The sequence below is a fragment of the Anabrus simplex genome, chromosome 2, assembly GCF_040414725.1.
Source record: "Anabrus simplex isolate iqAnaSimp1 chromosome 2, ASM4041472v1, whole genome shotgun sequence".
NCBI lineage: Eukaryota > Metazoa > Arthropoda > Insecta > Orthoptera > Tettigoniidae > Anabrus > Anabrus simplex.
In genome coordinates this window covers 182,671,523-182,686,338 of record NC_090266.1, presented here as the reverse complement: position 1 = coordinate 182,686,338, position 14,816 = coordinate 182,671,523, and the positions used below count along the sequence as shown (strand labels likewise).

General features: G+C 45.1%; 1 protein-coding gene across 1 annotated transcript in view; it reads left to right on the top strand.

The window, feature by feature from the left end:
* Lmx1a (LIM homeobox transcription factor 1 alpha) overlaps positions 1–14,816 on the top strand; it is a 275,615-nt gene that overhangs the window by 193,084 nt on the left and 67,715 nt on the right. Inside the window, exon 5 of the mRNA XM_068226504.1 lies at positions 12,637–12,832. Within this exon, the coding sequence (XP_068082605.1) occupies positions 12,637–12,832 (196 nt within the window). The remainder of the gene's footprint in view (positions 1–12,636; positions 12,833–14,816) is intronic.

The window sequence follows — 14,816 nt, the reverse complement described above, 5'->3', positions numbered from 1 at the left end:
GCTTTTAGTGCCGGGATACCCCAGGACGGGTAACTGTCTTGGTGAGAATAGGTTAAAAGTGCTGGTAAAACACCGCAAGTAACAAATGTACTACAGTGTACTCCACAGGAATATTACAGTTGCCAAGTGTGAATTCATAAGCTAATCTTTTCGATTTTATCCAGGACACCATACAGAATAAAAGTAGATTGTGAAAATGGTATAATTTGGACTCTAAGATGATTTAACGATGTGTAGTTCCAAAGAGACCTGTTTTTGATATGTACCATATTTATTAATTTAGGATAACAGCATAACTTGACTGCTACAGTTCATATGAATATTCCATTTTGTTTCATTATTTCATAGCGAAAATTCTGTCATGTTTCACTAACTGGAATATTATTATTGACGAAAGAGGAAACTAAGTAACATAATTTGAATTGCTATGTGGTTTTCCATTTCCACACCAGGTAAATGCTGCGAATGTGCCTTCATTAAGGCCACAGCGTTTCATTTCCACTCCCAGCCCTTTCCTATCCCATCGTCGCTATAAGATTTATCTGTGTCGGTGCGACGTAAAGCAAATTGTAACTTTTTAAAAATCTGATGTTGACTTAAACTAACAAAGAATGGCCCAAGATACCCATTGCTTCCTGAAATATATGTAGATATATCAACCAAATAAAGGTGAAGTAGGCCTACAGTACAACGTATGACTTTAAACACGCACAGTTTACGCTATATACGAGCGCAATTCACTAAATAAGGTAACCAAACCTCTCACTGTGTAAAAACCTTCAACTCCTATGTACAATTAATAGCTCGGCCTTTTCCTCGGCATTTTCAGTCGGTCATAATGTAATAAATTTTCAAATGAATTGAGCGGGTTAAGATAGTAAAAGCACAAGTTAAGCAGAAGTAAAACAGAAAATTAATCACATCAATTGTTTTCAATCCATTCTAATCGAAAGCAAAAACCTTCGAATGGTGGTGGTGGTGATAATTGTTTTAAGAAGAATTACAACTAGGCAACCATCCATCGATGCTGTAAGCCATTCAGAATAATCGACGTATTGTCCTGAACCTTTGCAATCATAATTGCAGAGATTCATTCTTAATTCGCTGTTTATTGCGGAACTTAAAAGTCTGCAGCATTGATCATTTCCTGAACTCTGACGATAAACACTTTGTGAAATGTAACTGCTCTTTCCAATAGGTCATCTTTCTATTCAGAGGCATATGGCATTCACATCGCCCAAACGTAGAGTCTTGATGATGATGATGATGATGATGATGATGATGCTTGTTGTTTTAAGGGGCCTAACATCGAAGGTCATCGGCCCCAAACGTAGAGTTTCAGTCGTTCTTTTGTGTACAAGGTCTTCCTATAGCAGCTAACATTGCGAACGTGACCTAGACGTTAACAACGACATTGTGGTTTCCCGATCTCGTTCCTCGTAAGATTTGCTGTTGTTGAATGGCAGTCAAAGTAGCAGCTTCCAGTCCTAAAATCGAGTTTATTTTAATGACCCCTTGGCCTACCTCGAGTTCCCTTGCAGTGTTCATTAGAATCCTAAATAAGTTCTCTTCATCTATTCGCATCACGTGGTGCCAGCATTATAATCGCCATCTCATTCAGTTCTTTTTATTCTTATTCTTCTTGGTCTTCTTCTTATCTTATTATTATTATTATTATTATTATTATTATTATTATTATTATTATTACATTCTTCTTCTTCTTACGCATTTCCCACACCCTGGTGGAGTCGCAGGTGCGAACAGTGTAGCTTATGCGGACTTGGCCCTGTTTAACGGGCAGATGCCCTTCCTGACGCAAACCCTATGAAGATGGACGTATGCACTACTGCATGTGTCTGTGGTGCTTGGTTGTGTGGTCTGAGACAAATACAAACACGCAGGGCCAGAGGAATGGACCAGATCAGGTTGGGAAATGAACCCGGGACACACTGAACCAAAGGTCTTTCAGCCAGGTAACCGAACCGCAAGTCATTCAAAACTGTATATTGCCGGGCTGAGTGGCTCAGACGGTTAAGGCGCTGGCCTTCTGACCCCAACGTGGCAGGTTCGATCCTGGCTCAGTCCGGTGGTATTTGAAGGTGCTCAAATACGTCAGCCTCATGCCGGTAGATTTACTGGCACGTAAAAGAACACCCGCGGGACTAAATTCCGGTACCTCGGCGTCTCCGAAAACCGAAAAAGTAGTTAGTGGGACGTAAAGCAAATAACATTATTATTATTAAACTGTATATTAATTCCCCACATTTCTTTGCTCTAACAATCATCGCAATTTTTATGTCAGACATCTATCAAATATCTTTAATCCAACCTACATTCACTTCTGTAAATCAAAGTTGATCCTGGATACTTGCCACTCAAGTGGAAGTATAGTCTGGGAACCTGGAATGACATCAGTAGACGAATAAGTTTGAGTGGTGTCTTTAAAAGTAGGAAAGATCACAATGTGAAGATAAAGTTGTAATTCTAGAGGACAAATTGGGGCAAATATTCGTTTATAGGAAGGGAAGTTAGGGATTGGAATAACTTACCAAGGGAGATGTTCAATAAATTTCCAATTTCTTTGCAATCATTTAAGAAAAGGCCAGGAAAATAACAGATAGGAAATCTGCCACCTGGGCGACTGCCCTAAATGCAGATCAGTAGTAGCTGATGACTGAACCAACTTCCACCTTGCAGAGTACTAAACACGCAACCCGAGATCCACTGTATTAGTTCTGTTTCAAGTTGGATCCATGTCAACTTCTCTGCTGCATTTCTTATAGAAAATAGCCTATAACCAAACACTAAATAATCAAGGCTTTCGTTGGAAAACTAGCTGCTGTACCCGCTGTAATTGGCATGTGCATGCTTATATTTTTATCGATCGCTCATGTTGTTCCTGAGTTTCTGAGGCATGTAGGTTGTCATGCCTCTCCCTGCCAGCGCTTGACGTGGCGTCATGTTCTGGCTCTCTCTGACCCTTTAAAACCAAACCAAACCCCATGGCACTACAGCCCTTGAAGGGCCGTGACCTACCAAGCGACCGCTGCTCAGCCCGAAGGCCTGCAGATTGCGAGGTGTCGTGAGGTCAGCACGACGAATCCTCTCGGCCGTTATGCTTGGCTTTCGAGACCGGGGCCGCTATCTCACCGTCAGATAGCTCCTCAATTCTAACCACGTAGGCTGAGTGGACCTCGAACCAGCCCTCAGGTCCAGGTAAAAATCCCTGACCTGGCCGGGAATCGAACCGGAGGACTCCGGGTAGGAGGCAGGCACGCTACCCCTACACCACGGGGCCGGCTCTCTGACCCTTTAGTCCAGTGATATTAAAAATTTTTGGTTACCGTACCCCAAAATCCAATTGTTTTAACTTCGTACCCCCGAAGTACGAATATATTGCGATTATACCTGAAATAACAAATGACTGTTCATAGATGTCAGATAATATTAAATATAATAATAATAATAATAATAATAATAATAATAATAATAATAATAATAATAATAATAATAATAATAATAATAATCTTATTCCGCTTGCTCGGGGTCCCTGCACGCACTGAGACATGAAAGGTTTTTTTTTTCTTCGGGAAGCCCCCGAAGCTCGCTCCCCCCGCGTGGCAATCGACTCAATCTGCATTGCCTCCGACATGCTATTATTTTCTAAGATGAAAAGAGATATCAGGGAAGAGTGGGAAAGGTACTGCAGGAGTACCTGCCTGCTTGCACGTCAGACACGTTACCAGGCGAGGTTTGTGTTGGTAAGGTGGTGTAAAGGGGTGGTATTAAGGGTCAGGGAAAAACACATAGGCGGAAAGAGGAAGAGCCTACATGTAAATCCCGACATCTTTTGATAGCACATGCAACGATGTGGGCTGGAAAAATACAGAGGTTGTGTCAGTTAGGAATATGTGTCATGCAATCATAACCATTTTCCTTGCGTTTGTCAATTATTATGGGGATCAGTCCTTCTTGTCACTGCCGGGTGCGGCTCGGGTCCACTAGCGTCTGGGCTTTGGCGGTCCCTGGCATCAAGTCTCTTTTAAGGAGAAGGGGAAGTAGAGCCAAGCCTTACTGAAGGTAAGGGGCTTCTCCTTTTTCACCTGATGATGTCCCGTTCTTGCGGTGTTGGTGGCACACACTTATCGCTGCAATCTGTAACTATATACATTTATACACGTCTCGAACTCAATATCAACACAGTGCGGACTGCTCTTCCGCTCTCGTGTCCTGGATGTCCTATATAACTGTAAAACAGTGTAAACAATAACTGGAAAGTTATAACTGAAAAAAACAATGGAATTAATGAAATAATTGCATAATAGAATGATTAGTATGTAGTTTCTAAAGGTGGGCTTTCTGTCCACTCCCTTGTCACTGGTGGGGGGCGGAGGTGGATTGAGTCGTCTCTTGTTATATGTCTCTGTTGCCTTCGTCATTTGTATTTCTTCTCTCGATCCTTCCTCGCTTACTTCCCTGTGGTGTTTAGAGCTGTAACATACTAGACATAATAGGCATGTACATATATACAGGTGTTTGCAGTGTGGGATGTGTGCGAGATATTGAGTGGTGCAGTGTTGTGAGTGGATATCAGCTTAGGAGGTGGGTATTTTGGGACCTCCGACCTCTTAACCCTGTGGCTGAACGGAATGTGTTTCGCGGTAGGATATTTTGTGTACGATCGCCTTTTTCCACTGCTCTGGATAATATTGCGATTGGAATATTGCATTATATACAGTATCTTGGTGAATAGTGTGAGGGCTCTCTGAGTTAATTTCTTGATTGTTATGTTCTGGATCTTGTCTGGGCCGGGTGCTTTCTTCGGGTTAAGGTGATCTATTATCCACTTAATTTCGTGTATATTAGCCTTCTTAACCTCAGGCTTATGTGCGTTTGCGAGGAATTCCGCTACCTTAGCCTCTGTTCGCCTAGTGAAAGCGGGATCGGACGGTTCCTCGTTGGGTGTAAAGGCCGCCTCCAGTGAGTCTGCTATGACCTCAGCTTTATCTCGGTTCTCGTATACTGGTCCATTTGGTCCCCTGATTGTTGGAATCACGTGTGGTTCTCGCGTGAAATATCTCGCTAAGTTCCACACCGGTCTGGTGTTTGTGTCAAACGTACTCAGTTTGTTGTTCCAGACCCGCGATCTATGTTTCAGTAGTTGGGTTTCGATTTCGGCTTTAAGGTGGTTTTTAATTTCCCTGTCTTCATCGCGGTGGTATCGGGCCCAGTTGCGCCTGTGTTGGTTGCGCTTGCGGATTAGGTCTTTAACGTGGGTCAGTATCTCAATGTTGGTGTTCTGTTTACGCTTGTGTACGGGGATGCTCGCTGTTGTGGCTGCCTGGATTGCGTCTACCAGTGTTCTGACTGCGGCGTCAATCTGGACTGGGGCTTTCTATTTGTATGTCCTCAGTCCTCTCTAGAGGTGAGTCCAGTTTTCTTTCGAATTGACTGCTTTATAATTGAGCCGGCGTTTGGGTTTTTTCTCATATTCCTCTGGGTTCGCATTCAGTGTAAATAACACTGGTTGATGCCTCGAACTTAGGTCGTTTATTACTTTTATGCTATGCCCTTGAGGAATATGTCTCAGTAGGGCTATATCTAATATGTCAGAGACCTGTCCCTTTGGTGCTAGGAACGTGGGCTCGCTGGGGGCTCTTACCACGTAGTCCTGGGATATCATGTGGTTGTACAGCTTTGTGCCTTCTGAGTTAGGTTTCAGGCAGCCCCAGCTGGCGTGTTTTGAATTTAGGTCTCCTCCTAGTATTGTGTTTCGGTTTAACTTAGTACTGCTTCTATGTCTTGTGTGCTTAGGCCTTTCGGTCTGGCGTATGCCGATATGACATTAATGAGTGTTCCTCGCACTGGCATGGCAATTCCGCATGCCTCCAGTTCGAGTTTAACTCCATATGTTTGGTGTCTTTCCTTACCAGAACTGCCATCCCTCCGACTCGATTAGCCTTGTCGCGCCTATGTACCCTGTAGCCTCTCATGGTGAATTTCGGCCCCGGTGGGAGAAAGGTTTCTGTTAGGAGTGCTACATGTATGGTGTTCGCGGCTAGGAAGGTTTCAAGTTCGTATTTACTGGACCTGACGCCCTGGCAGTTCCATATTAATACTCGACGCCCCTGCGTGTTGTCATTATTATTATTATTATTATTATTATTATTATTATTATTATTATTATTATTATTATTATTATTATTATCATCGCTTGGTTGTTCAGGCATCTTGGGTCAGGAGGTCGGAGATCGCATTAGCCAGGTCCCTTAGCCAGAGCATTGACAGTGCCGCGGCCAGCATGTTGACCATCACAACCCCAGCGGTTATGATTGCGGTTAGTTTCCAGTTCAAAGACGTTTTTCAGAATTTCGTCTATCCTTTCCTTGAACGCCCTTCTTGTCATGTTCCCTGCGGGCTGCTGTACTTGGTTTTGTGTTTCAGGTGTAGATGGTGAGATGGGTGAGGCTGGTATGGTGCAGTGGGCGAGCGTTGGGGGCGGTGTCGCAGGTGCCGGTATACTAGTGACAGGTTTTCCGTGGGGATGGAGCTGGCCAGGGGGGCACCTGGGGCAGCTCGGGGGCAGTTTTCGTGGACTTGTCCTGCCTTTTGGTTGTTGTAGGGGCTGGGCCTTCATCATATTTCTGTTATTCTTGGAGGTCTTTCCTTGGACGGTGGACATGGGGGGGGGGGGGGGTTGTGGACCGAGGGCCCTGGGGTGGGTTCACCCTCCGTCCGTGGGGGTTGCAAATTGTGTTTGCCTTTGCCTGAAGGGCCTGATTTGCCTGATGGGCCTTGTTTTTGGCCCTTTTTGCCTGAGGAGCCTGCGGGACCTGAAGGTTTCTTTTTGTCTGAGGGGCCTTGGTTCTTTTTGCCTGAAGGGCCTGTGCCTTAGGGGCCTGCTTGGGCTTTAGGGTCGCCACGCTTGTGACCCTTTTGCCCTTTGCGGCTTCGTAGTCCCTGCGGCTGAGACGTTCCTTGTAGTTAGCCGCGTGTTTCTCCCCGCAGTTAGCGCACTGAAGAGTGCGCGGGGTCGCTGCCGTGGGGGAAATCGCGAGACAACTGGGGGGCGGCGCATCTGCGGCAGTGAAGTGGCGTATGGCTTTCAGTGCCGAGAGTGTCCGAGGACATGTTCGGCTCGCGAGGTGCAGGTCTTTTGATGTGACGCCCACAGGCGTTCTGCGCGTCGTGATGAGGATGAAATGATGGTGAAGACGACACACACACCCAGCCCCCGTGCCAGCGAAATTATCCAATGGTGGTTAAAATACCCGACTCTGCCGGGAATCGAACCCGAGACCCCTCTGACCAAAAGCCAGCACGCTAACCGTTTAGCCATGGAGCCGGACACATCTGCGGCATCTGGGATCCAGTCGCCAGGCCGCCCCTGAATGGCCGTGCCTCTGACACACTCCACATTGGGGGCCAGTGGCTGGGGGCGGTATGGCTCGATTGTCACCAGCATATTCGACAGTAGGCACATTTTCCCCATGTTGTCCGCTCCTGGGACGTCTGCCACGGCAACCAGGAATAGGTGGCCTTCGACTGGCCTATTCCCTGTTCGCATCCGCGACCCTGAGAATGCTGGGATATCCTGCGATTTCAGCGCAATCAGGATATCGTTCGCATTATGTGTGTTGTTTATGAGCGTTCTCACTACGAACCGCTTAATTGTGCTGTTGGGTAATACTTGTGAGAACTTAATATTAAGCCCTCTCAGCACGTCGAAAGCGATTTCGTAGCTCTAATAGCTCGTCATGTGCATCAGTTCGCGGCCTGGAGAAATACTAGTTTATCTGTTCATGCGTCAGCTTTTTGAAAAGCTCCATTTCAATTGACCTAGTGTCACTGGTGTACAACGTAAGGGGTGGGGGGGGGGCCCTTGCGGGTGGTTGATTTTGTTGGCTGTGGTGGTTGAGGTAGTTTCTGTGCTGTGTCTGCCTCGTGTTTGTGTTCTGTGGTTTGATTCATGGTGGCTTTATTGAGTCGATTGTTATGTCTGTGGAGCTTTCGGCTCGGGTACTCCTCCTTACTGGGTCATGCGCCTCAGGGGCTTGAAAATGAGCAGGCTCAACTCTTTTCTGAACATCTCACTGAAACCAGTTAGAGGCTACGATAAATCTGCGTACCCCTTGAGATGACCCCGTGTACCCTTAGTGGTACGCGTACCACACTTTGAATACTCCGGTTTAGTCTATCCTTTTCTTTTTCATTATTGCGGCTCTTAATTTGATATCATTCTTCCAGCATAAAAATCAAGCGTCGTCAGCGTCATGACCTCGTAACTCTATCACTTCTCTTTTTTTTCTTTTTTTTTTTGCTAGTGGCTTTACGTCGCAGGTCTTAAAGCTGACGATGGGATAGGAAAGGCCTAGGAGTTGGAAGGAAGCGGCCGTGGCCTTTATTAAGGTACAGCCCCAGCATTTGCCTGGTGTGAAAATGGGAAACCACGGAAAACCATCTTCAGGGCTGCCGACAGTGGGATTTGAACCCACTATCTCGCGGATGAAAGCTCACAGCAGCGCGCCCCTAACCACACGGCCAACTCGCCCGGTAGACACCTCTTTTGCAGCCTTCACGAAGTGCCTCAATGCCGAGAGGTGTTCAGCTTTCCTCATGGTCTGAAAAGGTAGGCCCGTGATCTTCTTCGCCTGATCTAACCATCTACTTGCTGTTCTTCCCCGTTGTCTGCTGCCTTCCTCTTCGCTTTGCAAGATAGTCCTTTCCAAATTCTCTCTTTCTCTCCTGAAAATGTGGCCAAGGAATTGGAGGTATCACTCACTCACATAGGAAGATGGACGTTTCTTGAAGTCCATTTAGTACATAATGGAAACATTAGTCCTTCTTTCCATACAGAGTACATTTTCCACCAACACCACAACTCAAAGGCATCAATTCGATGTTTGTCTGAAGCATTCACGGTCCAGGTCTCACAGCCGTACAAAAAGACTGACAACACTAGTGATTCCACCAAGCGCATCTTCGCAGCTTTTGATACTGCTCGGTTCTGCCAGATCTTAGTGAATTTAACCATTGCAGCACGACCTAGGAATGACGTCTTTTGATCTCTTTTTCACAGCTTCCCGTGTCATTGATAACTGACCCCAGGTATACGAATTCCCATACTGTCTCTAGGTCCTTTATACATCCTGTAAGTTGGATTTGATCTTGCCAATCAACTGCCATTAGTTTGGTCTTTTTCATTTTTATCTCCAGACCGTAGTGAAGGCTAATATTCTTCACTCTTATAGACATGATCAATGGCAACATTCTTCACTCTTGCACTAACCAAGTATCACGTTAATATTCAAAAGATACGTTGCCGGGATCATGTCCATAGCAAGACTCCACAGAGCTAGTTATCGGCTCCTCGACTTAAACTTTCACGCTACCACGACTGGCATTTCCTGCATTTTTAACTGAATCGGAAAAATGGAATAGAATAAAAAGTTTATAAATCAATTTTGTCGTAAGCAATTTTCCTGTGAAACCAACCATAACAGAGACACATCGTGTTTTATGATTTAGACCGCCTCTGAGGCCTACTGATTTTTTAGAACAATTTATAGCTAAGATCCCACTCGTCTTTAAATACCAAGTTAAAAGAAAATCGCCTCATCCGTTCTCCCGCGATCATGTAACAAACTGACGGGCAAACAGACAAAAATTAAACCGAACTCAACATAGGTCATCATTAGTCCCATCCGGTGCATAAACCAAGTATCAGGTTAATAAAAAGAAACGGCGTATGACTTTTAGTGCCGGGAGGGTTCGGCTCGCCAGGTGCAGGTCTTTTGATTTGACTCCCGTAGGCGACCTGCGCGTCGTGATGAGGTTGAAATGATGATGAAGACGACACATACACCCAGCCCCCGTGTCAGCGGAATTAACCAATGATGGTCAAAATTCCCGACCCTGCCTGGAATCGAACCCGGGACCCCTGTAACCATCAGGTTAATATTGAAAAAGTACAGACATAAGACGATTAGAGTCTCCGTGGCTCAGGCGGCAGCGCGCTGGCCTCTCACCGCTGGGTTCCATGGCTCAAATCCCGATCACTCCGTATGAGATTTGTGCTAGACAAAGCGGAGGCGGAACAGGTTTTTCTCCAGGTACTCCGGTTGTTCCTGTCATCTTTCATTCCAGCAACATTTTTCATTATCATTTCATTTGTCAGCCATTAATCATTGCCCCAAAGGAGTGCAACAGGCTTCGACAGCCGGCACAATTCCTATCCTCGCCGCTAGATGGGGGCTTCATTCATTCCATTCCTGACGCGGTCGAATGACTGGAAACAGACTGTGGATTTTCATAAACATACAGACGATTATGTAGATATGAACTACCGTCCAATTCCTTGGGTGAATGTCCAGCGTTGAGCCCTTCCGTTCAGAGGGTCCCGGGTTCGATTCCGGAGGATTTTAATCGTGTCTGGTTAATTCTTCTGGCTCGGGCACTGGGTTTTTGTGTTTGTCCCAACACTCTCGTCTTCATATTCAGAGAACCGCCACAGAAAAACGCAATACCCTCCACATAGGGATGGCGTCAGGAACGGTATCCGGCCGTAAAACAGGGCCAAATGCACATGTTGGACAGAGTTCGCACCCGAAACCCAGCCCCAAAGGTGTGGGAAAAGCAGTAGAAGAAGAAGAACTACTGCGCATGTTAACGCGCTACCGTCGCGCCGGCTGTCCGGAGAAATTTTAAGAAATACCTGACACACTCCTCTCCATATAATGCGTCTAAGACTTGTGGCCATTCGTGATTAAGCGAAAATCACAAAATGACAGGAGTGTCCGGGACTATAGAGACAAAATCTGAACCAATAAATGAGAAAAAAGATCTACATATTTACCAGTAAAATATTCACGAGTACCAAAGTGTACCACCACTTTCTGCCATGTATGGACACTTCCTCATTTAACAATTCTTTTAGAACAGTCCAAATAACGATCAGCCTGCTCTCTACACAAAGCCATCAGCAAATAATAAAGCATTACTATGAAATGAAATAGCGTATGGCTTTTAGTGCCGGGAGTGTGCGAGGACAAGTTCGGCTCGCCAGGTGCAGGTCTTTTGATTTGACGGCTATAGGCGACCTGCGCGTCGTGTTGAGGATGAAATGATGATGAAGACGACACATACACCCAGCCCCGGTATCAGCGGAATTAACCAATGATGGTTAAAATGCCCGACCCTGCCGGGAATCGAACCCAGGAGCCCTGTGACCAAAGGCCAACACGCTAACCATTTAGCCATGGAGCCGGACAGCATTATTATTATTATTATTATTATTATTATTATTATTATTATTATTATTATTATCATTAGACTATTATTATTATTATTATTATTATTATTATTATTATTATTATTATTATTATTATTATTATTATTATTATTATTATTTTCTTAATCTGTTTACTCTCCAGGGTTGGATTTTCCCTCGGACTCAGCGAGGGACCCCACCTCTACCGCCTCAAGGGCAGTGTCCTGGAGCGTGAGACTTTGGGTCGGGGATCTAGCTAGGGAGCAGGACCAGTAGCCCACCTCGCCCAGGTGGCCTCACCTGCTATGGCTGAAATGGGGCCTTGTGGGGGGTGGGAAGATTGGAAGGGATAGAGAAGGAAGAGGGAAGGAAACGGCCGTGGCCTAAGTTAGGTACCATCCGGCATTTGCCTGGAGGAGAAGTGGGAAACCACGGAAAACCACTTCGAGGATGGCTCCACTCAGTTGGGCTCCCGAGGTTGAGTGGCCCCTGTTCCTTCTCTCGTACCACATTTCAAATTTCGTGGCAGAGCCGGGAATCGAACCCGGACCTCCGGGGGTGACAGCTAATCATGCTAACCACTCTACCACAGAGGCGGACATTATTATTATTATTATTATTATTATTATTATTATTATTATTATTATTATTATTATTAACAAATAAATCGCAATTTGGGAAATATCCCGGTAGCAATGGTCACTTACAGTAGTGCGATATCAAAGTTAAAACAAAATTATCCAACAACAACAAGAGTACAACAAAACAGTCCATGGAAAGAGAATATTACAAGAAACATTACAAGAAATACTGCTATTTGAAGATTCTAAATCCAGCATCATCATATAAGTTACAATTTCACAAGCAGCTTAATATTGTTTCCAGTGCTCAACACTACGGCTTTTGAGCTTAACATTACAAGTCATAAAGTAGAGTTAACACACAGTTATCCAACATTGGACATGGTTAGCACTCTGGAATAACATTGGACATGGAACGAACAGAGCAATTGGCTACGTGGTTTGAGTCACGTAGCTGTGAAGCTTATATTCGGGAGATAGTGGGTTCGAACCACACTTTCGGCAGCCCTGAAGATGGTTTTCCTTGATTTCCCAGGCAAATGCTGGAGCTTTACTTTAATTACGGCCACGGTCGCTTCCTTCCTAGTCCTAGCTCTTTCCTGTAGCACCGTCGCCATAAGACCTGGCTGTGTCGGTGCGATTTAAAAAAAGTTATGGACCATTGTTTCTGTATCAATTGGTCGGTGACTATACAAATAAGCCTTGCTTTATACAATCACCATCAAGTTATTGTGTCCCATTTTGATGCTTACTCACTATACAATTCCCCATGTGTGGTTGCAGAAGCCGGGACAGTAAAATGTGAGAAGACGTACGAGATGTGTGAAGGCTGCGGTCAGAAGATCCACGACCGATACCTGATGAGAGTGGCGGACGCTAGCTGGCACGAGCACTGTCTTGCTTGTTGCGAGTGTGGTGTACTCCTCAATCACTCCTGTTATTGGCGTAATGCAAAATTGTACTGCAAGGCAGACTACGACAGGTGAGTGGAAAACTCCATCCACAGGGCTCTTATCCTTTATTTGGAGTAGGAAGCTGTCTTTGATTGTGTATTTCCAACCATAAGCATCCGCCAGGTACTTCTGGAGTGTAATTCAGCATTTGCCTACCACTAACGAAACACGGGACAGATACACACAGACATAATCACAAACATGAAAAATCTCCACATCAGTGCTAAGTGGCACGCCCTTAATTCTCTACAATAGTAATATTTAACCAAAGGTACTCGTACCAATGGCGTGAGCCAAGACAACTCAGGAATAACATGCAATTTTAGAACATTCATAATTTCCTTCGAAACACTGAAAAACAAGGCCTACTTTAGATTAAGCTACAGAAGATCCGAGCATAAGGAAATATGGTTTATGAGAGTCTCTACGTCCCTTGATCCTTTCGTGTGATTCCCCTCAATACATTGGGTGGCTAGTTTCATTTCATCCCAGCTGTGCTTTGACCGTGGCAGAACACAATTGAACGGGATAAGCGGTCTCCTTAAAGTGTTTTTTATTTCGTCCCACAAAGAATAATTTTAGAATATCAGTGGAACTGTAGCCAACCCCGTGGTGTAGGGGTAGCGTGTGTGAACACGGTTCGATTCCTGGCATGAACTGAGGGCTGCAATATGGCACACGCAGCCTCGTGAGAAGAACTAAGGAGCTGTCTGATATGAGAAACAGCGGAGTTCGTCACGCAATACGGCTGAGTATGTCATTACCTGACCACATGGCACCCCAATATCTGAAAACTATCTTGCTGACGTCTTGACAATCCAAAGTCCCAACGGTTCCAACTAACCACTTCTACGGTTTCGGAGACGCCGAGGTGCCGGAATTTAGTCCCGCAGGAGTTCTTTTACGTGCTAGTAAATCTACTAACATGAGGCTGACGTATTTGAGCACCTTCAAATACCACTGGACTGAGCCAGGATCGAACCTGCCAAGTTGGGGTCAAAAGGCCAGCGCCTCAACCGTCTGAGCCGTTCAGCCCGGCACTTTGGGTTTCGGCCTGCGGTTTAAGGTCGGATGCCCTTTCTTGACAATACGTGTTTCTCACGTGAAAATTTCAAGCCGGTATCGATCGGGAAATGAACCTCGACCGTCCGGATAGAAAGCCAACAGCTAAGCCACTACACTAATTACGCCCGACTAAAATCCCATGGCGCAAGAGCGCCGAAGGGCCATGGGCTACCAAGCGACCGCTTCTCAGCCCGAAGGTCTGCAGGTTGCGAGGTGTCGTGTGGTCAGCACGACAAATCCTCACGGCCGTTATTCTTAGCTTTCTAGACCGGGGCCGCCATATTACCGTCAGATAGCTCCTCAATTGTAATCACGTAGGCTGAGTGGACTTCGAACCAGCCCTCAGATCAAGGCAAAAATCCCTGACCTACCCGGGAATCGAACCCAGGGTCTCCGGGTAAGAGGTAGGCACGCTACCCCTACACCACAAGGCCGGCACTAATTACGCCCCCATATAGTTATTTAGGTTATACTGCATTACTGCTAAAATTAGTCAGTATTATTATTATTATTATTATTATTATTATTATTATTATTATTATTATTATTATTATTATTATTATTATTATTATTATTATTATTACAGCAATATCCTTGGTTGACAAGGTTTCAAATAAAGTCCTGCTACCATGGGCAACGGCTTAATGGCCTAGAAATTGGTCCTGAAAATCGGGATACCAGTTGTTATGGAATGGTAGTGGGCATCTCTGACATTTTCTGATTCATGTAGTGTAGTAGTAGCCTATATTAATTAACTTACTGTCATGTGATATTTGTGAACTAACCTAGACAATAGTTCTTTCCTTTCATTTTTATTTTGCACAGAATAAGTTATCTTATTTTTCCTTTTCTCTCTTTTTTTTTTCATTATCTAGTAAAGAATGGCTAAGCAGTGCAAGTGTAGGAACTGTGGGTGTGCCCAGGCATTTAGGAGTATGAGGGAAGAGT